Source organism: Chrysemys picta, chromosome 3 (genome assembly GCF_011386835.1).
Source record: "Chrysemys picta bellii isolate R12L10 chromosome 3, ASM1138683v2, whole genome shotgun sequence".
Lineage (NCBI taxonomy): Eukaryota > Metazoa > Chordata > Testudines > Emydidae > Chrysemys > Chrysemys picta.
Genome location: NC_088793.1, coordinates 119,903,246 through 119,930,842, shown reverse-complemented (window position 1 = coordinate 119,930,842; position 27,597 = coordinate 119,903,246). Strand labels below are relative to the sequence as shown.

Genomic DNA, 27,597 nt, shown 5'->3' with positions numbered 1-27,597 from the left:
ATATATATCTCCTCAATATATGTTCCACTCTATGTGCATCCGAAGAAGTGGGCTGTAGCCCACGAAAGCTTATGCTCCAATAAATTTGTTAGTCTGTAAAGTGCCACAAGTACTCTTGTTCTTTTTCCAGTCAATATGGGGATCATTGAAACCCCCCATTATTATTGAGTTTTTATTTTTATAGCCTCTCGGATGTCTCTGAACATTTCAGTCATTATCACCATCCTGGTCAGGTGGTTGGTAATATATCCCTACTGCTATATTCTTGTTTGAGCATGGAATTACTATCCATAGAGATTCTATGATACAGTTTGGTTCACTTAAGATTTTTACTTCATTTGATTCTATGCTTTCTTTCGCATATAGTGCCACCCCCCTACCAGCACAACCTGTTCTGTCCTTCAGATATATTTTGTACCCTGGTATTACTGTGTCCCATTGATTATCATCATTCCACCAAGTTTCTGTGACGCCTATTATATCAATATCCTCATTTAATATGAGGCACTCTAGTTCACCCATCTTATTATTTAGACTTCTAGCATTTGTATATAAGCACTTTAAAAACTTGACATTTTTAGCCATCTGCCATTACATGATGTAATTGGGACTCATTTTTTCCCCCCCTCTTTTTCATTTGACTGTTTCTCATTAGATCCTACTTGTATTTTATTATCTTGCATCCTCTCCTCCTTACTAGGACATAGAGAATCTCCATTAATAGATCCTCCCCTAAGGGATGTCTCTTTCCGAACCACGTGTTCCTCCACACCTGTCGGCTTTCCCCCAGCCCTTAGTTGAAAAACTGCTCTGACCTTTTTAATTTTACGTGCCAGTAATCGGGTTCCATTTTGGTTTAGGTGGAGCCCATCCTTCTTGTATAGGCTCCCCCTTTCCCAAAAGTTTCCCCAGTTTCTAATAAATCTAAACCCCTCCTCCCTACAGCATTGTCTCATCCACGCATTGAGACCCTGCAGTTCTGCCTGTCCAAGTAGCCCTGCACATAGAATTGGAAGCATTTCAGAAAATGCTACCATGGAGGTCCTGGACTTCAATCTCTTACCTAGCAGCCTACATCTGCCTACAGGACCTCTCTCCTATCCTTCCCTATGTCATTGGTACCTACGTGTACCACGACTACCGGCTCCTCCCCAGCATTACACATATCTGGATGTCTTGAGAGATCCGCAACCTTCGCGCCAGGTAGACAAGTCACCATGCAGTTCTCCTGGTCATTGCAAACCCAGCTATCTATGTTTCTAATAATCGAATCACCATAACTATTGCCTGTCTCTTCCCAGTAACTGGAGTTCCCTCCCCCGGAGAGGTATCCTCAGTGCGTGAGGATACCACATCATCATCTTGAAGGAGGGTCTCAACTATGGCATTGTTTCCCTCTGCTCCAGTTGGATGTTTTCCTTCCCTGAGACTTTTATCCTCCTCAACAGCACAGAGGCTGTCAGACCAAGGGTGGGACCATTCTTCTGTGTCCCGGAAAGTCTCATCTATGTACCTCTGTCTCCCTTAGCTCCTCCAGTTCAGCCACTCTGGTCTCCAAATAGGGTGACCAGACGTCCCGATTTTATCGGGACTGTCCCGATATTTCCTTGTTTGTCCCGCGTCCCGACCGACATGCGGTCGGGACACTGGACAAACAAGGAAATGCCCCGGAGCCTGGAAGTGCTCGCACCCCCCCCACCCCGACTCCACCCCCTCCTCCCCCGATTGGCTCCCTCCCCGAATCCCCGCCTCTTCCCCGGGCTCACCATTTCCCCCCCCCCCTCCGCAAGCGCTGGAGGGAGGCCTGGGAGACTCAGGGGGAGAGCGGGGCCGGGGTGAGTAACAGTCCGGCCTGGCCCAGAGCAGGCAGGACTCAGTCGGGTGGTAGGGCGAGGAGGGGGGCGGCCCGCAGGGCCAGGCGGCGGCTGTTGTTGTCCCCCCGGGCAGTGGGACTCGGGAGCAGCCGCTGCTGCAGCTCCCACTGCCGCGGGGGAGGAAGCAGCCATGGCGCTCGGCGGCTGCGGCACCTCCGAACCCCCCGAGCCTGGGCCTGCTGCAGGGACCCAGCAGCGCGCACGCTGGGCCCAGCCCCTGGCCAGCGTCTGGGCTGCTGCCCAGCTGGTGCTATCCCGCGGCCGCCCCGGGGCGGAGGCATCGTTCCCCTGCGGGACCCGAGCGGGACGGGGGGGCTGGGGCCTGCTGCCCCCACTCCGGGGCCGCCGCGGGATAGCACCAGCTGGGCAGCAGCCCAGACGCTCCTGGCCAGGGGCTGGGCCCAGCGTGCGCGCTGCTGGGTCCCCGCAGCAGGCCCCAGCTCGGGGGGTTCGGGGGCGCCAGAGTTGCAGCCGCGGAGCGCCATGGCCGCTTCCTCCCCCCGCGGCAGTGGGAGCTGCAGCAGCGGCTGCTCCCGAGTCCCGCTGCCCGGGGGGACAACAACAGCCGCCGCCTGGCCCCGCGCGGGCCGCCCCCCTCCTCGCCCTACCACCCAACTCAGTCCTGCCTGCTCGGGGCCAGGCCGGACTGTTACTCACCCCGGCCCCGCGCTGCCTCTGAGTCTCCCGGGCCTCCCTCCAGCGCTTGCGGAGGAAGGGTTGGTTTTTTTGGCCCCGCCCCCTGCCACCACCACCACCCCCGCGTCCCGATATTTGTCTTGGGTGACCAGATCACCCATCTCCAAATCCCATACATGGTCTCAGAGGGCCAGGAGCTCCTTGCATTGAATGCACACGTATGCCACCTGCCCATAGGGCAGATAATCATATGTGCTGCACTGGGTGCAATAAACTGGATAGCCCCCACTCTGTTGCTGGACTTCTGCCTGCATTCTCTATTTACTCCTGAAGCTCCTTCCTTTGTTGTTGTTTTGTTTTTATCAGAGGGTGATTGGCTGTAAGTTTAAAGAATGTTAAGTGTATCTAGCCCTTCCTCACACTCTCACAAAACTCCCCTGTTAGTTGCTCCTGTTCACTAGCTCCTCTGGCCGCTTAGGAGCAGGCTTTTTAAAGCTCTGGTCTCCCTGAGTAGCCCCGCCCCCTGGTTAAGGGTTGATGGGTGCTAAAGGCCGTAGGGATCAAAGCATCGTTAAGAAGCTCTCAGCCTTGCCTAGCAGGCCGCTAGACTCAGCACATAGTCCCTCAAGCAAACAGACTACCCCGTATGAGAATGAGTGGATAGGGTGCTGGCCAGAGAGCATAGGTGCTGGAGTTGGGGGTGCTGCCGTACCCTCTGGCTTTAAGTGGTTTCCATTACATCCAGGGTTTACAGTTTGGGTCAATAGCTCTCCGCACTCCCACTATACAGATTGTTCCAGTGCCCTTGCCAGGGAGTCAGGAGACCTGGTTTCTTGTGCTAGCTCTGTCACTGGCTGTGCAGCCTTTAGCACACCTCTGAACCTTTTTACCCTCCCACCATCTGTCTGTTTAGGTTGTCCCTTCCCTGAAGATTTTACTACCTGATAGTTTCAGCTGTCCAACACAATGGGGATTGTACTTCTAGATGCTACTGTAATAGAAGTATCTAGAGGTGCTTCTAGTTGGTGCAAAGTACTGTATCCGCATTTACATTTAAGCTTGCTTTGCTGTCAAAAGAGGGCTGTGTGCGCTACTGTGGGATAACACCTGTTAGCTATTCCACTGCAATGGCTTGTCTACACATGGGGTTGTTCCTGAGTAACTCCATATGTGGACCCTTATCTGAAATAAAAGTACCTTGTTCTCATTGCTGTTTAGCTTAACCCACTGGAACCAGGTGTTCTTATTCCAGATAAGTGTCCACACATACTGTTACTCAAGAACTACCCTATGTGTAGACAAGCCCTAAAACCCTAGTGGAGACAAGGCACTTGTAGTGTTTACAGTGACCTCAACCACAGGCAGAGGTATAGGGCTGACCTCACCTAACTACCGCACAGAGAAACTGCCCATGCCTTGTCTCCACAAGGATTTTAGTGTTTTAATTTCCCACGGTAAAAATGCACCTTTTTTTGCAGCAAAGCTGAAGCCTTGGAGAGGGGTTTCTTTTATAATTTCATCATTTTGATTCTTCAAAATAATGGTATCCACTGGCTCCAGATACAATTGCAAACTCTCCTTTCCCTTCTTCCAATCAACACATCTTTTGAAGTGCCTTATACCAAGCAATTCTGCTTGAGTAGCATCATGAAGCACAAATCCATCCACCACACACAGACGGTAGGCCTTCCATCAGTCACTTCTCACCCTCCTTTTTGGGAGTAGAAATATGCAGCTAATGCTCTGTTACCTCCTTCTGTTTACTTTCCTGTCTGGGAGATCTGATTTTTGGCTGGACTAGCTCAGCAGTCAGGGGCTGCAACTGGAGGTCCTGAAGCTGGCAACCTTGGGCGGATGGGAAGAAGGGAGGCCTGTTAGAACATTAATTAGTTGTGTGTGTGTGTGTGTGTGTGTGTGTGTGTGTGTGTGTGTGTGTGTGTGTGTGTGTGTGGGCGGGCGCAGGCGCGGGCGGGGGGTGTTCAACGAAGAGAGCTGATGGTCCAAATGACATTTTACAGGTATATTAACTCTTTTTTTTATTATTATTTTATTTTGTTTCAGGTGGTTAAGACAATAGGCTTGCGTGAAGTATGGTACTTTGGTCTTCAGTATATGGACAACAAAGGATTTCCAACTTGGCTGAAACTTGATAAAAAGGTAATTGCTGTTTTGGGTTAAATATTGAAAAGAGGCTAACTTTTGGTGTAAGAGTCATGTTGTGATATCAATTGCTGATGTCAGTCCTGTAGATGCTGCTGTTAATTTCCTACAGCTCCATGTTTGTGGCTTTTTTTAAGAGAACCAGCTGACTTAGGGTGGCAGAAATCCTGTGAACAATGGTCTAGCAAACTGGAGTTCACTCCCATCCCTGTGCATGCATATTGGCAGTCTGTGGTGTATAAATGTGATAGAGCTGTTTGCAATCACTTTAGCAGGGTGTACCTTGAGTCTAGCCCCAGCACATCAGGGCTTTCCACAAAATAAGCAGCTATTTTTATTTCTCTTAGTGGAACCTGTTAATTTATGGTGCTTAATCTTTCATGCTAGTATAGAATTAGTTGCCAGGCTCATTAGACTAGATGGTTCATTTCTAGATTTTAAAAAGTATTATGCTGTAATTTAATGTACTCTTTGTTCAGTGGTTTTCAGATGTCTTGGGGATTAAGATGAGCCCTTGGTGAGCAGACAGATTATTCCACATCTGCCAACTGTGAAGTTTCTTGTACCTTTCTCTGAGGTGTCTGGTGCTGGTCACTGTCAGACAAGGAACTGGACAGATCACTGGTCTGACCCAGTATGGCAATTCTTGTGTTCCTGAATATACAAAGTTTATTGTGGCAGTCTCTGCTCCCATATTATCAGGGACTGCGGGTCTTAAACCCTGGTCCACTGGCCTCTTAAGAGCTAGTAAATTCCAACCTGCCATCTGGGGACCGGCGAACAGTTGCTGGGATAGAAGCTGAACCCTAACAGAGGACTCCAGTCCTGGACTCTGACAGAATGCCGGGAGTCCTGATCAGTTCATGGCTTCTCTGTAAACCCAGCATAGGAACAGGAAGTTGTCCATGCAACTGGGTTCTCCAGTAGGTCAGACTGTGCACTTCTCAGTCGTGACACATTTATGGAAACTACAGCAAATGTTTTTTTGAGTATTTTTCCACATAAGATGCATAAAGAGTATTAAAGTTTTCATGCTGTTTAGCAGCTGGGAGTAAGGAGGAGAGCCAGCACTCTGAAGCAATGGACTGATCACATGGAACACCTGCGGTTCCATGGGCCATAGTTTGGGATGGTCTTCTGTTTGTTGCTTAAAATGTAAACAGAACTTCATTTTCCTTCTAGTCTCTCCCTCTCCTCCCCCCCCTCCCCCCGCCCACAAAACCATCTGGCATGGAGTATAGATCAGTCTGAGGTATGTTTCCCTTTGAAATAGTATCCATTTGCCCCCACTATCTAGTGAAAGGAGTTGATAGGGAGTGTTAGAAGGATACTGTCTTTGCCTTTTTTCTTGTAACGAACCAGGCTGCTCTTTGGATTAACTGTGTGTTAAATTTTGTGCTATCGTAGGAGTGATCCTACAATGAATGCCTCATGGGTGGACCCTGGCACTTACATAGGTGCACGTGGATTTGAAAGGGATCCCATGTTGGTGCAGGAATTTGTTGCAGAGTTGGGCCATATTGACAGTAAATTCCTGAAGTAATCTTGTCTGTAAACCTATACTAGAACACCCCCAAAACCCTTTCTTTGTGAAAGAAACATCTCCTATTGTCAGTTAGCCATCTGCTCAGTTTTTGGGTCTGTGTGTTTGTTTTGTCTCAGGTCTCTGCTCAGGAAGTCAAAAAGGAAAATCCCCTCCAGTTCAAATTCCGTGCCAAGTTCTTCCCTGAAGATGTGTCTGAGGAGCTGATCCAGGACATCACCCAGAAGCTGTTCTTCCTGCAAGTGAAGGAAGGGATCCTCAGCGATGAGATCTACTGCCCACCTGAAACAGCAGTTCTTCTTGGCTCCTATGCTGTGCAAGCCAAATTTGGAGACTACAATAAAGAATTACACAAGTCTGGGTACCTCAATTCAGAACGCCTGATCCCTCAACGGTGAGTGTTTTAAAATAAAAGGGTAAGGGTAAAGCTGCCCTAAGTCTTCCAGTGTATTCCACTTATTTGAACTCCCTCAAAAAATGGTATGATCAGAAGGCATGACACTTCAAAAGTTAAAGCCTCTGCATCTCATTGTCCTCTGTTCCATCCAGGCTGCATGCGCACGACTGGAGAGCACTACTCAATACTTCCTTTCATCAGAAAATAGATAAGGGAATATTTTTACTTCTTTCAGTTAGAGTTTGGATCCCCCTCTCCCCCAATGCCTAAGCACTAGCAACTGTAAGCAGGTTTTGAGTGGGGAACAGCAGATTGCCATTATGAACATCCCTGCCCCTGGAGAAGTTCTGTTTGCACGTCGTTAATTTTTAAAATCAAATTATCCCAATGACACACTCTCCAGCTGCAGAAATGAACTTCTCTTTTTAACTCCTCCTCCAACTGTCTCAGTGGTGTGCGTTTTTCTTTCCATAAACTGTTCCACTTGGTCAAGGGGTCATGTGTTCTACCTTCATGCCCTTGTGGAATGAGACTGTGGCCTTGGTCAGTGACAGCCAGGGGTTCTTGCTGGGGAGAGATGGGCAATTACCTATGTTCCACTTCATGAACTAGTCCTTCTCCTAAAGGCATTTGTTCCTGGCTGAAGGGGTGAGGTGCGGGGGGCATTTAGGCTTTTTGTGAGGTTCATTTCAGCAGCACATGTGCACTTCCTGTAGAGGGATACCAGTTTTGTTCAGAAATGCTACAGCAGTAATCTTAAAACAGCTTTATCTGCAGATCACAAGAGTGGGGGAAAAGTGTGACATGCATAGCAAAGTTAAATATTGCAACTATATGCAGCAGAACAAGTAACCTAATACTTCTAACTTCCTTCCATGTATCAGAGTAATGGACCAGCACAAACTTTCCAGAGAGCAGTGGGAAGAACGGATTCAGGTCTGGCATGCTGAACATGGTGGAATGCTCAAGTGAGTACCTCTATTGGGCTGTATCTAGGTCATCTTGATTTGTTCTGTTAATCTCCTTAAGCATGCAGTTTTATTACGTATTTTTAAAGTGGAATCTCAAAGTAATTGGACCTGGAAATAGCTAACACTTATTTTGCAATCCAGCATGGAATAACGTGAAAATTCAGTAGAATTGGAAACTAGTTTTGTAAAGTGTACTGCAGCCAGGCTCAATGCATTTCCAATCCGATTAACAAACTTGTAGGTCGGCCTTGACTACTCTGATGTTCATAAAAGTTAAGATGACATGAATGCTGGCACACATGGAGAAGACCTCAGTGAATGAATACAACCTTCTGAAACATTCATGTCGAAGGCTTATTGAAAGTGCCTTTAAAACAAAATACAGTTAGGCTTGTAGAATGGAAAGTCAGGTGTTACATTCTTCCATTGTCCACATGTTTGTTGGTTGTCTCCTACCCCACACCATGACAGATGAATGCTACTGACTGAGAAGTCATGATTTAGGGTTTAACTAAACAAGAATGTATTATTCTGTTCAATAATAAACTAAAACACATTCAGGACTTCTCCTGAGCCCAAGCATCAGAACTGGAGTTAAGAGCAAACTGTCTGTCCCAGAAGCAACTCCTCTTGTTATCCCACTTGCACAGATGTTTCTTCCAGTAGCTTTGGCTTGTAATTTCGAAGCAGTTGGTTATCTTATGTATATATTTATACCGTTTTTTTGTTTGTTTTTCTTCTTCTTCCCACCTCAACCAGAGAGAATGCAATGCTGGAATATCTAAAGATTGCCCAAGACTTGGAGATGTATGGAATCAACTACTTTGAAATCAAGAATAAGAAAGGAACAGACTTGTGGCTGGGAGTAGATGCACTGGGCCTGAATATTTATGAGAAGGATGATAAGTAAGTGTGTGTGTGTGTGTGTGTGTGTGTGTGTGTGTGTGTGGTGTGCGCCTGATCCCTCCAAAGGACAACGGGCTGGTGCTGGAGCCCAAAGAACTTTAAATTAGTAAAATTAGTGCTTGCTTGGTGAATGTCACCTAAGTTTGGATAGCCACAGGGTAAAGTTTGTGTTGGGAGGCAGGGCAAGGCTTGTATTTCACGTGAATCCTGATTTGCCTCCTCTTTCCCTCACAATGTGACTGCTTTCCTCTTAGGCTATGCACCAGCATGTAGGAAACTTGAAATTATGTTTATAACAGCTCTGTAAATGTAGTGCATGAAATCATGGTACTAAACTGCCAGCACTGTTAACTTCCATTTCCGTAAACAGCTGTAAAATCAGGCCCTAAAGAATTATTTTAGGGAAATATCAACACTGTCCAAAGTTAGGGGATCAGACACCACAGTAGTGGTTGCAGCGTAAGAATCTAGAGACCAGATTCTCATTATGCACTCCCAGGAACTGCCTTTTTCAGGGATGAGTGTTAAACACAGTTGCCAATAATATAAGAGCTAATTAGAGTGCATTCTTTTAGTGTGTCCGTAGTTGCGACCAATCCTTTCAGTAGTTGTGGGCTCACTAATAATGGAGTATGAGAGGGGGGAAAAGAAGGCTGAGAAGTAGACTGAAGATTAAAGAATAAAGTTTAAAAGGAAATGAGTCCTGTTTGTGTGTATCTCACTTTGCTGGACTCTAAAAAATGAAGCACAGGCCCAAAGTGCAGCAAGGTGAAATACGAGGAAGTTTGAAATGAAGGATTCTGTGTCAAGGACTTGGGCTCCTAGTCTTGGCTTCATTGCTCTGAATTTCTAATGTAAATTATAAGCCCTAATAATAGTAGGGTAGCAACAGGACCATAGGGGGTGGACAGTAAATCTGGGTCTAAAATGACAGTTGAGATGTAGCATTAATGGGAACTGTTTGGAATTCCTGTTAGGACTGCAGAGGAAAAGAACGCATTTCTCTTTGCTGTGTTAATGTGTGCCGTCACCCAGAAAACAAGGAGTGTCACATGAGATATTACATGAGTGAAACTACCTTTCTTTATTTCTTGAATTACTGGTTTCGCTGTGTAACCATGGTCACACAAACAGGTTTTTCGAGCTGCATAACCAGGCAATATGTAGTCGTGACCTCTGAAAGAGAATTATGTAGAAAAACTTACAAAACAAAACAAAAAGTTAGGCCAAATGATTTGTTTTCTTCAACTTTTTTGGTACTATGCAATTGGATCTTTTGAGCACATAATGTCAAGACTAGGAAAAACCGTGGTGTAAGTAAATCAGGACTGGATGCACTGGCAGAGCTTTGGGATTGGGATGGGGGAGGTTGGGGAAAATTTTGCAAATTTTACTCTTACTGTTGAGTAAGACATTACTGCTTATTAAATACAGGAGTCTGTGCTATATGTCGGTACCTATATTTAAGGGTGAATACCAGTCCCCCAAAACTTGATTTCTACTACAGTATTTAAAATGTGGGGTGGGGGAGAGAGAAGACTACCATTATACAGTACTACATCTGGAATTTATTCCACAAGGTATCAGTGCCACCTCAAGTGCACTGTATTACTACATGCTAGTGTTAGATTTCTCATTTAATTTAATATTTTGGAGACTGGAGCAGTTATTGCCAAATCAAAACTTAGGCAAGCAAATTACTGTGTGTGTATTCAGAAAGGTTAAGAAATGCTACATTTTAATAGGTGTTCATTTTACTTTTGCACTGGTTTAAAGGCTGGTGCTGGGAAGTAGGCTTGGGCCCAGTGTTTCTACAATCCTGTGTTTAAATGGTAGGTAGCTTCCACCATTTGATACAAGGCTTGGACGAATTTGCCTTAAGTTGCAAGCTCTTGTTTCTCTGGGCCTCTTTTCCTTTCCTTCCCTTCCTCATGTATAGTGCTTATAATCTTGAAGAAACTCCAGTTATTAGAAGTAGTAACCTGGAGTTGTTAAACATTAAATATGTCTAATACACTAAAGAGGTTTTTTTCGGTACTTTGATATCTCCATTCAGTCATTGAAACTGTTTGTCATCTTAATGATGGATTACCGCATGCACAGCCCCCTCCCCCCACCACGCAGTGTGCTATAGAACTTGTAAGAATCTGCTGTCCTTTGAGCAAGCACTGGAATTCTGCAAGCTTAATTGCTTCACTTCCACTTTGCTTCATTAAATTGTCAAGATGGAATCTGCTTATTCTCTATTTTAATTAGAACAGAGCAATTAAACTTGTGCTTGTCACTTCATCTAGCTAAAGTGAATTTTACACTGGCCCTTTCTTGTAAAGGGACACTGAGCAGATTTTGGCTCAAAATTTAGACTGCAAAAATAACTTTTTCAAATGCTAATGAAAACTGGTTTTTAAAAACAACTGCACGTACCCCAACAGTTTCTGAACACGGATGTTGCAGTATTGGGCAGACATATGAGAACCTAAAAATGAAATGGACTAGAAACCAATTAGATTTAGTAATTTCTCTTTTGATTTATCTTATTTTTCCAAGCTCAGAAATTCAAAACGTAGTTGGCACAAATAGTGAAAAGTTAAGATATGGACTTTTTTGTTTTAATAATCTGAAGTCTTTGTATTGCTGGGAGGAATTCTTGTTTGTTTAAAATTGACTTTTAGCCTACCAGTTTGTGCTTTAACTGCAGGTCTGTTTTCCAGTGGCAAAGAACTGCATAGGACTGTTAGCATATGAGAGAGCCCATGGTTTAAAGTTCTGCTGTATGACTTTTGGGCAAAGTCCTTTGTGCAGGTCTCAGGCAAGAACAAAACAGAGACTTTTGTCTCCCGTCTCTCCAATAATCTGGGGGAGGGAAAGAAATATAAGAGGTGTCTGCTTCCCTGAACTGTCTCTAATAAGCATGCTATGGATTTAGGCCCCAATTCAGAAAATCTTCTTTAAGCATATGATCATGGGACTTAGCCACTTGCTTAAGTGCTGACCTGAATAGGGATACTTTACAGAACATGGGCCGTAAAAGATTAAAAATATGTTCCATTGTATATTTTATTAGTCAAAAAATAGATGTAAACTTCTGAGGCTGTATCATGCCAGACAGTGTTTGTTAATAGTTTTGGAAGGGCCCTATATACTTCAGTGCAAGGGGGGAAAAAAGTATTATACTTTTTTTTTTTAAAGCCAAGATTTTCAAAAACTGGTGCCTAAATTAAGGCTCCTAAATCCATAGTTAGATAACTAAATAAAGGAGCCTGGCAGTCAAACGTGCTGAGAACGCAACAGATCTTGCAGTAGTCAAATGGAGCTGTGGGGCCTGAGCACTTCTGAAATTCAAGCGCACATACTCTTGCATTAATGACCACGTCACTAGGCTGGTTACTTTGAATTAGGAAAGGGAGAGCCGCTGAGTTTGATAAGGGATGTTGAGGGACATATCTTCCCATGGGCAGGAGCAAACGTTTTTCTCGTGTTTTATTTAGTATTTCAAGTTGTCTAGTCTGGTTTAGAGTATGTGGCTCAGGGCCCCCCTGCAGAGGAGTGATGTAATGGCACATTGTTTCAAATTCTGGAAAGAAGATCAATTAATCACATCTTGTCATTTGGTTTGTGTCTTGGCTTCTTTTAAAACCTGTCTTTGTTTTCAGATTGACCCCAAAGATTGGCTTCCCCTGGAGTGAAATCCGAAACATCTCTTTCAATGACAAAAAGTTTGTTATAAAACCTATTGACAAGAAAGCACCTGTAAGTACATCTAGAATGAACTCTTGCATATCCTGTTTAGATTGTTAAATACTTTTCATCTCCATGCCATAAAATACAGGTCTTGTACTCCTTCATAAAACCTTGTTCATTGCATCAGAAACAGTATATACTACCACAGAGTATTCATCAAATATTTCTGCCCATAACTAAGGCTGCAATTCTGTCACGGAGGTTGCGGAAGTCACAGATTCCGTGGCTTTCCACGACCTCTGTGACTTCTGCAGCAGCCGGTGCGGCTGATCCCCCGGGGCCAGCTGCTGCTCGGGCGACCCTAAGCTGCATTGGCCCTGGGGAGCACCCAGGCAGCAGCTGACTGTAACTGTTCATCTTAGAAAAGAGATGACTAAGGGGGAATATGATAACTGTCTATAAAATCACAAATGGTGTGGAGCAGGTGAATAGGGAAGTATTAGTTACCCCTTCATGAAACACAAGGACCAGGGGTCACCCAATTAAATTAATACGCCACTGGTTTAAAACTGACATAAGGAAGTACTTTTTCACACAATGCGCAGTCAACCTGTGGAACTTGTTGCCAGGAGATGTTGTGAAGTCTAAAAGTATAACTGGGTTCAAAAAAGAATTGGATAAGTTCATGGAGGACAGGTCCATCAATGGCTATTAGCCAAGATGGTCAGGGATACAACCCCATACTCTAGGTGTCCCTAAACAACAGTTTAGACTGCCAGAAGCTGGGACTGGATGATGGGCTGGATCACTCTAACTGCCCTGTTCTGTTCATTCCCTCTGAAGCACCTGGCACTGGCTGCTGTCAGACAGGATACTGGGCTAGATGGATCTTTGGTCTGACCCAGTATGGCCATTTTATGTTATGTTCTAAGGGGGTTGGAGTGCAAAACGACACTTCAGAATTATAGAAATCTTCTTTGTCTTGCTATACTCCACATACCACCATCCAAATCACTCACCACTGCCCCACCAAAAAAATATTCTCTACAATTCTATCTCACGCTGATATCTGAGGTACTTTTCAAAGGTGATGTCTGAGTTACCTCTTCATAGACAAATAACTTTTGAGTTGTTTTAAAAAAAAATTCTCCCAGGGCTTCTCTCTCACTTCTCAGAACACCTGGAGTTGCTGGATAATTGTTTTTCTATTAAAGGCTTCTTGTGATGCTACTCTAAAAGTGAACATGCACAGCATTCTTACTAAGGGTCTCAGGAGCACGTCACTCCAAAAGTGCACATCACACACCAGATCATTGCATATTTTGACTTCTGAAACTTCACAATTGTTTGGAGACAGATTAGGGGGCAAATCGCATTGGAATTCTGATTCCAAGAAAGGAGCAGAGTCTCTTAAATGAGCTTCTAGACTTTTTAGCGTATGGAGAAGCAAGGACATGGATACCTGAGAAGAGGTAATTTAAATACAGTATCTGTGTGTTTAAAATACACCATGAGCATGTTTTCCCAGGTAACTGTAGTGAATTTACCAATATCACTATTAATTATCAAACCATGAAGAGTGGAATAACAGGAATAGGTGAGGCTTGTTCTGACAGTCCTGTCAGCTGTTGGAGCAGGAGAAAGACTTCAAGAAAGGGCATGCTCTTGCAGTAGCTCATCTATTAACAAGGCGTGGGGAAAACGCAGCTTTTAGAAACAGTCAGTTTGGTTTTGGTAGGGCTTTTTGAGAAAATTGTGGCTATGGAGTTAAAAGCAACTGACTCAACAAACTGTTTAAATAACAAACAGCAGAATATTGAAAAACTGTCGGTGTGAAATCCATCCTTTTTCTTAGAAACAAATCTGTTTTATAATGTAATTCATGGCAACCACCAAAGCACTGCCGCACAGTAAAGGTTCACCTTCCTGTACATGCTGGACTTCTCGGTAGGAAAGCCCCTTTGTGATCTCACTCATACTTCATGCTGAGTACAAAATGTTAATCTCCTGTTTGTGATTCAAGGACACAGCTTTCCACTCACTCTCCAGCTGCAAATCTGAATGCATTTAAAATGGAAACTTGCAGGAGACTAATACAGTGAAGCTGTTACTATTGAAAACACCTATTATGTCTGTTCCATTCGGTTTGGAGTGCCTTGTATGCTCTAGATGCTGCTTGTATTCAAACTTTGCTACAAAAAAGAGAAGCAGAGGTCTTGTTTTCTCTGGACACAAGTTTTGAGTTTCCAAAGGCAAACTTTAAAAACAAACCAACAAAAATAACAGCCCAGCCCTGGGTACCTACTAGTAGAATCCCCAAAGTAAAAATCGGATTGCCATTTTTTCTCTTTATATTGACGAGGCTTTAAGTTTACTAGGAGCAGAGTCTGACCCCTGAGGCACCTAGTGCTGTGGAGATTCTTTTTGAGTCTATGTGCCACTGATACTGAATAGAGATGGAAGATTTTGCTGGGGGTATCAAAATACCAAGTGAGAATGCACATCTTCATGTCAAACCAGGGTAGGGTGGGCCGGAGTTCTTCTGTGCCTCTGATTATAATGTTCACTGCAAAACTCCTGTGTTCTTACATTAATTCTTTTTCCCTTAGTTACGAGGCTATAGACGACAAATGTGGGCTACCATCCGTGACTTTAGTATTTACCTTCTTGGAGTTAGACATTGCTTAGAGATGGAGGCCATACCTGCATACAATACACATAGCTGTTTGGCTTTTTTTGAACGTTGGCCATAAGTGGAAGCATAATGAATAATTTACAGCTGTAGACCGTATCAGGCATGCCAAAGACATTGTGATCTGAATAGTTAAAAAAAACCAAACAGACCACCTGGGTTGACTTCAAAGTCTGCATCCTTCAGAGTTGGTATGTGAATAGAATCATAATGGAGGGTTTGTGCTGAAGAGAACTTATCCTTGCCGCCAGGTTCTTGCTGAATTTGGAGTTAGGAGCATTTTTTATTATTTCTGGAGTCACTTCCAGTGTTAGTCAGAGGTCCAAAATACCTTCTGAACTCCAGGTGTAATTGAAATGTTTGGAGTGGCAGTCATTGATGTCTGAGACCCATTCTCTGTAAATGCACAGCTCTGATTCTTCTTGTGAAAATTCCATCTCATATGAACTATGAGGCACTCCACAGCAGGGCATTTCTAAGGGATTAGTGCATTTCCCAGGCGACTTGTCATTTTATCTGTTGGTCTGTCTTATCACCCTATGCAAAGCATGCTGTAATAGCAGAAATGCAATTCTTTCTTTATTGAATAATCAGTGTTTCTTGAGTTTAAAGCCTTACTGGAGCTATAATTGTTCATATACTTAAAAAACTATCTGGCCCAGTAACAGATGAGGAATTCTATGGCTTTGGGCATAGCCTTACTGAAGAATTTACTTTTACCTGTTTACCTTACCTACTGGAAGAATGAGTTTTATTCTAATAAATGGATTGTTGTTTGATGCAACTTGGTTGATTGGATTTTGTTCCGTCCTTGTTAACTCGGAAACCTTTCCCTGTTCTTTAATTCTGTTGGTTATCAGTGCTGCATGTAACCCAATGCCCAAAGCATTACTCATGTGGTGTTGGCAGCTGGGGAGGGTGATAGAGTAGCTCACTTATACTCAACTAATGCTCAAAGCTCTGATCACAGCACAAATCTTCTTAAAAATGCCACCAAGAGGCAAAGACAACAATGCAGATGTCATGAATGCAGAAATCTTGCTCCTATAAAAACTCCCAAAGTTTCTTTTGGCTAAGTAGCAAAAGGAATGAGGAGTCTCCCATCTTCATTCTAGAGGAGGGAATTAAGGTGTTTCTCCTCTCCTTTTCCCCCCCATCATCTAGGAGGAAGGGCTGCATGAATGCTTGATGGTGGCAGTCCCTCAGTAGCCACTTCAGAAGTGGCTATGGACAGTCATTTGTCAAAGTGGTGGTTCCATTAGTGTGTAGCTACACTTATCCATGTTCTATATTTTGCACCTATGTAGAGATACCATTGCTGGGACTCCCAGCAAATATTGATACAACTATTGTGGCTGGACTCTCCAGTACAGGAGACTGTCTGTGACATAGCTTGCATAGCTACAAACATTACTAAGATAAAGATGCTACATATCTTACTTCAGAGTATAACCTAATCGCCTTCAAGGGGCAGGAGGGAATCTGTCTTCTCACCCTTCTAATTGTCCCTTCCTCCTGAACCATCCCAACCCTCTGAAAAGTATCTCATGGTACAATTGGCTGAGTGTGCTGACCTTCATCTTTGTCTGAAGAAAGAGATAGTAGCAGGTTCTAAGACACTGAATTAGAGGGATCAGTGATATGACCTAAGACTGTAAATCCTTGTGGTATTTTTTAATATTAATCATATACTATTATGTTTCAGGCCTCCCTAAGTCTTATTTCCATTCATAAGATCTTCTTGCCCACTTTGTATACAAATGAATAACACCGTAATCACATACTGTCCTATCTTGTGTAATAAATAGAGGTGGGTGGGTTACATGGCTGCTTAGATATCCTCCCAAAAAATCTGATTGACTTTCCAAGTGTTTCAAACCTTAGGAAGCTCCTTCTGTACTACCGTCACTCTTGAATCGAGGTATTTATGGGAGTGTTGTTACAGTCACTGGGAATACGTAATTGAAAATGCAGCTACTATTAATATATAAATGCCTGTGCATGTGTTTGGATTGCAATAGAACAGTGGCCATGTGATTTGGTTTGCCTACAATAAGTTAGAAGTGCTTTATCTCCTTCCATAGGAAACCATTGCCTCAGGGACTGAATTCCATTGTTCTGCCTCTCTTCCCTAGGACTTTGTGTTTTATGCACCTCGTCTAAGAATTAACAAGAGGATCCTGCAGCTGTGCATGGGTAACCATGAGCTGTACATGCGCCGCAGGAAGCCTGACACCATTGAGGTCCAACAGATGAAAGCCCAGGCCCGTGAGGAGAAACACCAGAAACAGTTGGAAAGGTGAGCTGAACTGGACAGAGGAGGGTGAGAGCTCAGGGGGAATGTGGGTGACCTGAACGGAAGCAAATTGACAGGATTAAGCATTTTAGTTGAGAGACAGCTGAACTGTAGCCAATAGGGTGGGGTTGCACCAAAGCAGGAGGTGAACCATTGAGATGCTGAGGGCTACTGCCCTCATCCCACCTTAGCCAGAGGGGAGTATCTGGCCCTGGATTCTAACTTATAATAGAGGGGGTATTGACTAAAGGGAGAAGAAACAATTCAAAAGAACGTAGGACTTGCCAGACTGGCTCAGACATGAAGTCCGCATGCCAGTATCCTATCTGACAGCGGTCAGTACCAGATGCTTGTGAAGAAAGTACAAGAAACTACATAATGGGCAGTTAGAGAATAACCTACCCATAGACAAATTTCCTCCTACCCCATTTGTTGGCTTCTGCTATGGAGCATGAGTATTTATATCCATTAAAGTCTTTGTCTATCTAATGTAACTGTAGGTATTTTTCTTATCCACATGGATTTCTAATCCCTTCCTTGAATTCTGCTTAAATTTTGGCCTCAATGAACACTAGAGGCAAGTAGGTCTGGCGGTTGATTGTCTTGTAGGAAAAGTGTTCCCTTCTGTCAGTTTTTAAATTTGTTGTCTTTTATCTCATATTATGAGAGGATATATAGGAACATGTGATTTGCCTATGCCTGTTACTTCTAGCAGGTCTTTTGTTTAACTCTGCTCTACACTAAATGGTACCAATCTTCTCAATGGTTCTCCGTCTGGAAGTATTTACATGCCTCTGATCATTTTTAGAGAGACAAGGTGGGAGAGATCTGTTATTGGACCATCTTCTGTTGGTGAAACAAGCCTTCAAACTTACCCAGAGCTCTTCTTCAGGTCCTCGAAAGCTTGTCTCTCTCTCACCCACCTTGTGTCTCTAATATCCTGAGACTGACACAGGGTCTACATTGCATCTGATTGTTTTTGTCAGCTGTCTGTGAATCCTTCTTTATGCAGTGGGATATCCAACACTCAACACAGTGCTCCTGGGTAGGATGTAGCATTGACTTGGAAAAGAAAGATGGAAAGTATATAACTTATCCCATTCCTTAGTAGTAGTGATAGTATTACCTGGTTATGGGCCAGGACCCATTGTGCTAGGTGCTGTACAAACACAGAACAAAGACAGTTCCCACCACCAAGGACCCCCTAACATAGTTTTTGACTGCCATTCACCAGAGGTTTTCACTGAGCTTCCTACAGAGATGCCTAGGCCTCCTGCAGCATGCATGCAGTTCAATGGAGCAAGCAAACTCCTACATTCCTAAGTTCTAAACTTGTTATTTCTCTCTAACAGGCAACAGTTAGAAAGTGAAAAGAAGAAGAGAGAGACCATTGAAAAAGAGAAGGAGCAGATGTTGAGGGAGAAAGAGGAGCTGATGTTGAGACTGCAAGAGTACGAAATAAAGACCAAGAAGGCTGAGAAAGGTAAAGGGCTTGCACTGGTCAGCAGGCAGGGTACAGGTGATCCCACACATTGGGCTTTACCCTTCTACTTGACAGCTGCCCTTATCTTCAAAGTGTCACAAGATGGAAGCATTTATCTGCTGCACAAAACGGGCTTCTACCAGTGCGTCTGTGCGCCTGTGTAAATACAGGGACAGTGAAATCTTTCCTTTTCAGTATAGTGATCACCAGCTATTGTATAGAGAAAGTAGATGTCATGAGACCTTTATTTTTTGGTCTGGAACTGAGGTTTAAAACTGAATGTTCGCTTTCCCATAGGAGGAAAGTGTAATATGGCCATTTCCATCAGTGACTGACTCAAACATTTCTCACTCAAGTAGCTTTTAATGGTCCCTCCCATAACTCCCCTGCCAGGATATCTGATGCTTTGTTAACAAGACATCAGTGAAATTGGAGTCTGGGTCCTCCCTACCTCCAATGTGTAGAGAAATATGGAGGACCAGAAGCAGCAACATCCAGTCCTACTCCATAAACTGGTATTCTAAGAGTTTGGAATTGCCATGTTTTCCTCAATATGGAGTAAAACCCACAATTAGACTCTCATTGCCTACATTCTGTAAAGGGAATATTACCTAGAACATAAGCTATGGACGTCTTGCGTATGATGTGTCAGGTAACTGCATTTAGACTTGTTCATAAACCAAGTTGGAGTTTGTGGATAGAAGACTGGAGTGAAGTATTTCTTAGTCTTGTTCCCATAAGGATTTGCACCAGTGTGCAAAACCCCTTTTGTGAAGAGGTTAGTTAAACTCAGTGACTTATTGCTTTCCTCTTCCTTTACAGAGCTCTCAGATCAGATCCAAAAAGCCATGCAGCTTGAGGAGGAGAGGAGGCGAGCAGAGAAGGAAGCTGAACGTCTGGAGGCCGAGCGCTTGGCTGCTCTCCAAGCCAAGGAAGAGCTGGAGAAGCAAACTGTTGACCAGATGAAGAGCCAGGAACAGCTGGTAGGAACAATAGGCTTTTTGAGTCTTAGTGTATAAAGCCTTGAATCGTATATTTCAGTTAACGTGGGCTTGTTACTGCATATTTTTAAATGAAGTCCTGCATACAAGGAAATGAACCATTAGGCCAGAGGAGACACTGCAGTAGCATAATCATGGACTCAATTTTGACTGGGAAACTTTTCAAATGATATACCAAATAAGTGCAAATTGCCCATAACTTAATGGAGTCTTTATCACAGTGGAGGAATCTATTCACAAAATCATCATGATTTTGGGTCATGTTTCTCATTCACAAAAGCATTATTGAAAGAGCTGCAAATATAATTCTAGTCTTGCTATTCAATAGGCTACAGAACTTGCAGAATATACAGCCAAGATTGCTCTTCTGGAAGAGGCAAGGAAGCGTAAAGAGAATGAGGTTGAAGAATGGCAACACAGGGTGAGTTTCTCTGCTTTCCTAAATTGATCCAGAGCTTTGGTACATTTTACTAATTCAAGTTTAATCTGCTTAGCCTTGTACAACACCACAAAAGAGAAACTTCAGTAAAGCCTTAATGGAAATGCTGAATTTATGAATGTAGCTATTAACTTCCAACCCAAAGTGCAATGTGTAATCTCCCTCCTCCAATAAATCTGACTCTTCTCAAAACTCTAACCAGTGAGCTATATAACAACTTAGAATGCAATCTTAACTATAGAGTCATGATCGTAATATATTTGGGCATCTTGGGATACACACGTTCATGTATGAAAATGTTGAATGAAGGAGAGAGTAACGGACAAAGTGTAACAGCACTAATGTAGTGGTCCCAATAACTTTGTGCTATTGGAAAGTGCCTTCTTTTGTCTTGCCATGGGGGACTGAAGTATTCATAATGGAATGCAGCAGAAGTGAGAGCAAATCTGGAAGATCCTTAAGTGTGTAGTTATATTTATGTGCCCACATAAGTTCAACACTATATCTGGAAAACATTTTCTCACTCTTCTATTTTGTCTTTGCTATTTTGCACTTCTAGGAAAACAACCCTGCAGCATTTTGTTCACGAATAATTATTATGTAGAGGAAAATGTGTGTTCTTAGAACTTTTTAAACACTGATTAGAGATCTGATAACAATCCAAAAGTTTAGAGCTGGCTGGGGATATTCTGGATATTTCAGAACTTCAATGAAAACTGGCCAAACTCTTACCAACAGTTTTCCATTTTTCCCCAGCTACCTTTGAAGTTGAAGCTTGCCACAGTATTACAGCCCCCTTTCTACATTTGCTGGATGCTGAGTTCAGTTTTCCCACAAGACCATAGCTAGCCCTGGGGAGGGAAGAACTGTTTAGCAAGCAGGAAGTCCAATTTCTTGCAATTTACTCACCTCTTTAAAGTCCCGCAATTTAGGAATGTCATTTCTCATTGTATGGACTTCCCAGCTAAGGCTGACTAACAGCTTCTTTTTATTTGACAAGTAGTATGTTATAAATGTGGATTCCATATTCCCCTACAATATTAGTAGTTCTTCAGGCATTGTTCTATGTTGGAGGAAGACTCTTGCTTAGTGAAATTACACTGGCCTCATCCACAATCCCAATCAAATTTTGTTTTTGTTTTTTGTTTTTTTTTTTAATCTCACCATACAGAAGAGTATATTGAAAGCATTGTCTCCTGGTTAGCAAATATCCAACCACTCTAACATGCCCCTTTCTTTCTGTCCCTTCCCCTTTGGGTGCGACAGTGTGTTCATTGAGCTGGGTTTAAATAAACTTCACATCTGCTTTTGTGCCCATTTTTTTGTTTCCACTTTTAAAGGCCAAGGAAGCCCAAGATGACCTAGTGAAGACAAAAGAAGAGCTACATTTGGTAATGACTGCCCCACCTCCACCGCCAGCCCCTGTCTATGAGCCAGTGAATTACCATGTCCACGATAACTTGCATGATGAAGGAACAGAATATTCAGGCTACAGTGCAGAGTTCTCAAGTGAAGGCATCTTGGATGATCGCAATGAAGAGGAACGCACTACTGAAGCAGAGAAGAATCAGCGTGTTCAGAGGCAGTTGATGGTAAGAAAACAAAATTATTGGGAGAAAATTTAAATCTAATGTTGCTGAAAATTGAGCCCTGTTTAAATGCACGGCTCTCCCAAAGTGGTTTATGTAAAATATTAAAGGCTCATCTATATGGAAACTTCGTGTACAGCAAGCAGTGTGTAAATCTGCAGCAAGCTGTGGGGACCCTGCTACTGCACACTAAAAGTTCGTAGTGCACTTTGACCTACTGCTGGGATCTGGACTGTGCACTGCAGAACTGTTTGTACATGGCAGCAGGGTCCACGTGGCCAGTTAGCGTGCTGTAGATTTAAACCCTGGTTTGCCATGCACTAAATCTCCATGTAGACAAGCCCTACAAGAAGTCTTGAACATAAAGGCATCTGTGTCTGTACTTTAACATGATTGATTTTCATGCAATCCATACGGGCTTTTCTTATGACTCAGATGTAGGGATGCACTGACGCTTCTGGTTCTTTCAAATAGCTAGTGTTCAGTCAGCACATTGTAATACTCAAATGTCCAGATCTCCAGTTCACCCATTTCCTCAATACTCTTCTGCATCCAAAGATGTTGTCAAAAGCCTCTAAAACATTTTTAATGCTTGACTCCTGGATCTTGAGATCCAGGTCTTTCATGTCTGACCCAGATTTGTGACATCCTGTACTCAATGTTGCAGACCCTGACAGATGAGCTTGCCCAGGCCAGAGATGAAAACAAGAGAACCCACAACGACATGATCCACACAGAGAACATGCGACAGGGACGTGACAAGTACAAGACGCTGAGGCAGATCCGACAGGGCAACACCAAGCAGAGAATCGATGAGTTTGAGGCCATGTAAGCACACTTTACAGCCAAGAAGGCAAGACTATGAGACAGGCCGATCTTCACATACGATCTGCCTTTTCTGAGGGGTCACTGTATAACATCTAAATATATATAGATATCAAATGCTCTAAACCTAGCTTATCCTCCAGTTTTTACTATTAAAATGTGGTGACTGCCCATTAAGTCCGTCAGCCAAGCAATTCTGATAACTTTTTGCTCATTCATATCCTAGTGCCAAAAGGCCTATAAGTCACGTCCATTTTTTTCAAGCAGGGTTTATTTTAATACTACGTCTTTCTATCCATAAAGATATTATGCTGTGATAGGTGGTACATCTGGATTCAGCTTTTTAAATAAAAACACAATGCTGTGGGTGAATTTTGTGCCATATATCTTTACATTCTTTACATACAGCATATAACTCGACTAATTCTACATTATGCTTTGTCAGCAAGGACTTGCAGGCCCTTGTTTATAATTTTACAAAATGGTACCAGCAACCATCTGGAAATCTGTTATTTCTACGTACGATAAGTATGAGGGGTCTTTTTTTGTTGCTCTGTTCAACTGGAGAAATTCCTGCAGTGATCACTCAGACAAAATGCAGTATAGGAACACTCTTTGACACCCTCCTTGCATAGGTAGGCAAATATTCTGTTGGACTCATACACTTGTTGATGTTATATACTCCATCTTAATTAATGATCAACTGTAGTGTAGTATTTATATATAAATAAAGTGATAAATATGGATTGTAACACTAGTTTAAAAAGGGGGAAAGTTTTTGCTCTGTATATTTTGTTACCTTTTTCAGATTTAGTATTAAAATAAATTGCATATGTAAAAAATTTTGCCTAAACAATATACTGTCTGTGCTACAGAAGCAGTGTAAAACTGATTACTTGCTATAAAACATTATTTGTAAAATGATTTTTTTACTTCAAATAAAATTGATATGCACAATTCAGTATATACAATCTTACTGCACCTATTTTTTCTAACAAATTTTCTAATTTTTTTAAATATTTGATTTAATATTTCAGACTCCAACTATGAAGGGATTGTTTGTTTATATCCCCCTCTTATTCTGTCCATGAAAAGAGCATTTGTAGACTTCCTGTTACCTCCACCCCCATCTTTGAAAATTTGTTAGAATGTCAGTGTGTTGGTTCTGCTCCTCCATTTACAACTCCAATGCTGCTTTATACTGTTAACGTTAAACCTTTATATCAAGGTGTTGTGGGTTTTTCACAACACATGAATATGAATAAAAGATCTGCAAGATAAAGGATCTGAAGTTGTGTTTTGTGTTGTGTGGGGTGTTTAACCCCAGCAGAGCAGTGCTGTATGTATGCTAAAACTACAGTGCAGCTCTACATTTCTCACTTTGGAAATATGAACTCTTACATTTGCAGCTTCACAGTGAAATGTCCTTGGAGGAAAACACTTTCTTTTAGTGAGGGTGTGGGAAGAGGAAGACCACTGCTTCTTGCAGTAATGTGTGATCCGGGGGCAGGGGTGAAAGGGATGAGACCTTTCAGATAGAGCATTTTCCCCACTTCAGAGAAAATGCATCCACCAGGAAACTGGTACTTCTCTTGATCTTAGACCGCCTCTACACTGGGAAAACTTCACACACCAAATTGCTATTCGTTCTAATGTAGGCTTGCTTTCTGCGGCTAACTAACACAGCAGTAAAGATGGCTTCAGCCACAAGAGCCTCACCTGTCTAAGCCTCCCACTAAGACTTACAAAATTTGCACCACTTCAGATGAAGACATGTAACCAAAGGCAGACCTATGAGTTCTCCAGTGTGCTGCCACTCCATTAGGAGTGGGTTGTGAGGGGCACCCCATTTGCTGAGAGCAAGAAAATTGCTGCATCACTAACAGCATGCTCACTCCTCTCCTGCAGCTGCCTTTGTCAAGTCCTAGGGCAGCTTCTCAGCATGCCCCAGAGCTTGGCTCTGTGATAGAAGTGACATTTCTGCAGCCCTCCTGAACTGGCTCTACAGCTTCGAGCACTTCCCAGCCTCTGGGGCTAAGAGCTCTGTAGTTGGGGAGACAAGAAAGTAATTAACAGCAACCCCTGCACCATTTACAAACCTCCACCCCACATTCCCATAGCCTGGAGCAGGTGTTTCCAAACAGTGATCCATGGACCATCAGTATTCCACAGATCGCTTGCTGGTGGTCTGCAGAGAGCTGGCTGCCCGCCAGCTAACTTGCATTAAAAGATAGTGTGCTTTCCTTCTTGTTAGCTACTGCTGTAGTTGCTACAAGGATGGGCAGTTGTTAATGACCCCATCTTTATTAAAACATGGCCACACTATGGGGGAAAAACTAAATCTCTGCTCTAGAGTATTTGGTCTTGAGTCAGACTCCCTTAACATGCATATCACATTGTCCTTTCTGTACTGAGTGCCAAACTCTCTTGCAGTCCCAAGATATCAAAGTGACTAACATCTGGAAGGATACCTTATGCTCTCTCCCTTCAGCAGTCTCCTTCTTGACATCTTTTTGCTTTTCTTTTGGTAACTGTACTGAAAACAACTTGCAAGCCAGAATCCATCAATGCTTCAGGTGTCATGGTTTCCTAAGGGAATGTGAAGAAGTTTCACCTGTACTCAAACAGATGGCCTTTGACCATAGTAACATTTTTGGCAACAAATGTTGAAGCAACTCAGCAACTATTGCTTCTCCTTTTGTAATATTATAACAATGCATCATTTAATCCCAAAACACCACCACCACATTTGAGCTGGCTGCCACTGATAAATGTCTTACCAGAGCTGCTCATGATGAAAAATCACCCATAGGATTTTTTTAATTAAATGCTCCTGGAGTGTAACAGTTTAATATGTTATTAGTTTTGTAATGATTCTAATTACACAGTTCTGTTTTACGTATAGATACAAGTGGCTTACGTGTGGAGAGCTCTTTTCAAAGGATATGTTTCTTTCCAGAAGGCAGACATGACCAGAGAGCATGCCGTGCTGCTTAACCTTGAGTACAATGCTTGGGCAATTCTTTCCTTTCCAACTGCTCACACATGGAAGATATGCTTGTCACAAGGGTGCTATTAGGACTTAAGTGTCCGTATTTGAATGCAGCGTAAGTGTAATATCTATCCAAGTGTTTGGGCTGCTGAGTATTTTCTGCCACTGACGTTTTGCTTGGGGGTCTGAATCCCAGGTGCCAGATGGTTCTTCTACAGGAAAGTTGAAACAAAAGGGTAAGGCTAGATGTACATGAGCATTTCTGCCCTAACATATAATCTCTGTTCTCCATTATTTCTTCTAATGCTTTGTGTCTCATTATGTAAGGCCATGCTTAGATCCATGAGTATCAAACTATTTAATTCAGTACAATGAAGACACCCTGTATTCTGCAGCAATCTGGATTTAAATTCTGCATTAAGGACCCTGATGGCTGTGTCAGCTCCGTTTATATAAATATGGGAAATTAAAATAAACCCAACCATGGCTGTGCTGATTAAACAATTTATCTGATTGTAGCACTCTGCTGTATCACAGAAACTGTTGGTGAGGAAGCGGGTTAGGGCAGTGGCTGTCAACCTTTCCTGACTACTGTACCTCTTTCAAGAATCTGTCTTGCATATCTCAAGTTTCACCTCACTTAAAAACTTGCTTACTTTCTCATTTTTACCATATAATTATAAATCAATTGGAATATAAATATTGTACCTACATTTCAGTGTATACTAGATAGAGAAGTATAAACAAGTAATTGTCTGAAATTTGTTTGTACTGACTTTGCTAGTGCTTTTTATGTAGCCTGTTGTAAAAGTAGGCAAATATCTAGATGACAATGTAGCCTTGGGAAGACCTTTGTGTACCCCTGGTTGAGAACCACTGAGCTAGGCTGTTTGAGCTTCTGGTACCCAGGAAGGCGGATTAGGATAAGTACTCTACCTAGGTGCTTCTGCTAAAATAATCAGCAGTGGAAATAATTAAGAATGGATATGTACTGTCACTTATTTTCAGAGTCCCCAACTCAGAGATGGAGCTGTTAAGTTAGGAGAGCAGGCATTGGCTTACATGCAGCTCATATTTTTAACCATGAAGCTTACAGATCAGTTTTAAAGGAAGAGGTGGCTTCTGCAACAACTTCCATGGCTAGAGAATTATATTGCACTGTCCTATTTCTTAACAGAAGAATCTCTTGTCTTAAAATCTACTTCAAAGCATGAGACCCTTTTGGCACAATTGCTCTGAGTAGTGCTCTGAGAGCAGGCCTCCACTACTCTGCATTGGAGTGAACCTACGCTCAGTCGCATGCGGGTGCTGTATTTGGTGACAAAATGGAAATACAGCAGCTGTGTGAGATGTACAGAAATGCAGTTGAGCAGATTAACTGTTTTTCAGTTTGCACAGCGTGTCTGGCAGATGGGCAAACAAGACTTACAGGTGTGGCTACACAGCAGCTGGAGGCATGCTTTGCGGCATGGGTAGACAGCCATGTGCTAGTTCTGCTCAAGCCAGCACGCTACAACTAGCAATGTGGGTGTGGTGGCATGTGCCGCAGCTCAGGCTAGTCACCCGAGTCCAAACCTGCCCAACCATTAGGTACGTGCTCACGTGACTAGCCCAAGCCTGCTGCATGGACCACCCCAGCCCCTCTACAATTTTTAGTACCTTAGCTGGAGCAGAGCAAGTCTTTGTTTGCCTAGCTGCCCCATAGCCATACCCTAGAGCTCACTGAACAAAGCCAATGAGGCTGAGCCTTTGCCAGATGAACTCATCCCCATAGGAAAAGTCTAAGTAGGTGAACTTGAGGCACCTTTGACTGCAGTGGAGCAGAGACATAGCAAGGTTATTCAAAGGGCCTAGCTAGGTGGAAAGAGAGACAGCACATATGACAGAGGCTTGCTTATCATTAAGGCTGGCAGGCAAGATGATAAAAGCTAGGTTATCCAATGCTAACACTGCTACTTGGGCCTATACTAACCTTTAGAAAACTGTCCAGTTGCCCCTGAGGAATTTGCTGCAGCACCTGCCCCTTGCCCCGGAAGCTAAGTTTTCATTCAATAAAGAGATGATTGGAGCCTTGGTAGTTAAGAAAAGCTTAAAAATATGAATATAAACTGG

The 27,597-nt window shown here is 43.0% G+C and overlaps 2 protein-coding genes across 10 annotated transcripts in view; one reads left to right on the top strand and one right to left on the bottom strand.

Annotated features, from left to right (window-relative positions):
- Positions 1-23,775, top strand: part of EZR (ezrin) — a 57,629-nt gene extending 33,854 nt beyond the window's left edge. For all 4 annotated transcript variants that reach the window (XM_005291540.5, XM_042857264.2, XM_065588900.1 and 1 more), the window contains exons 4-14: positions 4,572-4,667; positions 6,333-6,607; positions 7,495-7,578; positions 8,341-8,487; positions 12,141-12,237; positions 16,996-17,159; positions 18,509-18,639; positions 19,462-19,622; positions 19,969-20,061; positions 21,420-21,671; positions 22,336-23,775. In XM_005291540.5, the coding sequence (XP_005291597.1) occupies positions 4,572-4,667; positions 6,333-6,607; positions 7,495-7,578; positions 8,341-8,487; positions 12,141-12,237; positions 16,996-17,159; positions 18,509-18,639; positions 19,462-19,622; positions 19,969-20,061; positions 21,420-21,671; positions 22,336-22,500 (1,665 nt within the window). In that variant the 3' untranslated portion in view covers positions 22,501-23,775. The remainder of the gene's footprint in view (positions 1-4,571; positions 4,668-6,332; positions 6,608-7,494; positions 7,579-8,340; positions 8,488-12,140; positions 12,238-16,995; positions 17,160-18,508; positions 18,640-19,461; positions 19,623-19,968; positions 20,062-21,419; positions 21,672-22,335) is intronic.
- A 1,554-nt stretch (positions 23,776-25,329) lies between these two features.
- The window catches only part of SYTL3 (synaptotagmin like 3), a 67,399-nt gene continuing 65,131 nt past the window's right edge, over positions 25,330-27,597 (bottom strand). For all 6 annotated transcript variants that reach the window (XM_065588897.1, XM_042857262.2, XM_005291539.5 and 3 more), the window contains one exon: positions 25,330-25,697. In XM_065588897.1, coding sequence (XP_065444969.1) covers positions 25,576-25,697 — 122 coding nt within the window. In that variant the 3' untranslated portion in view covers positions 25,330-25,575. The remainder of the gene's footprint in view (positions 25,698-27,597) is intronic.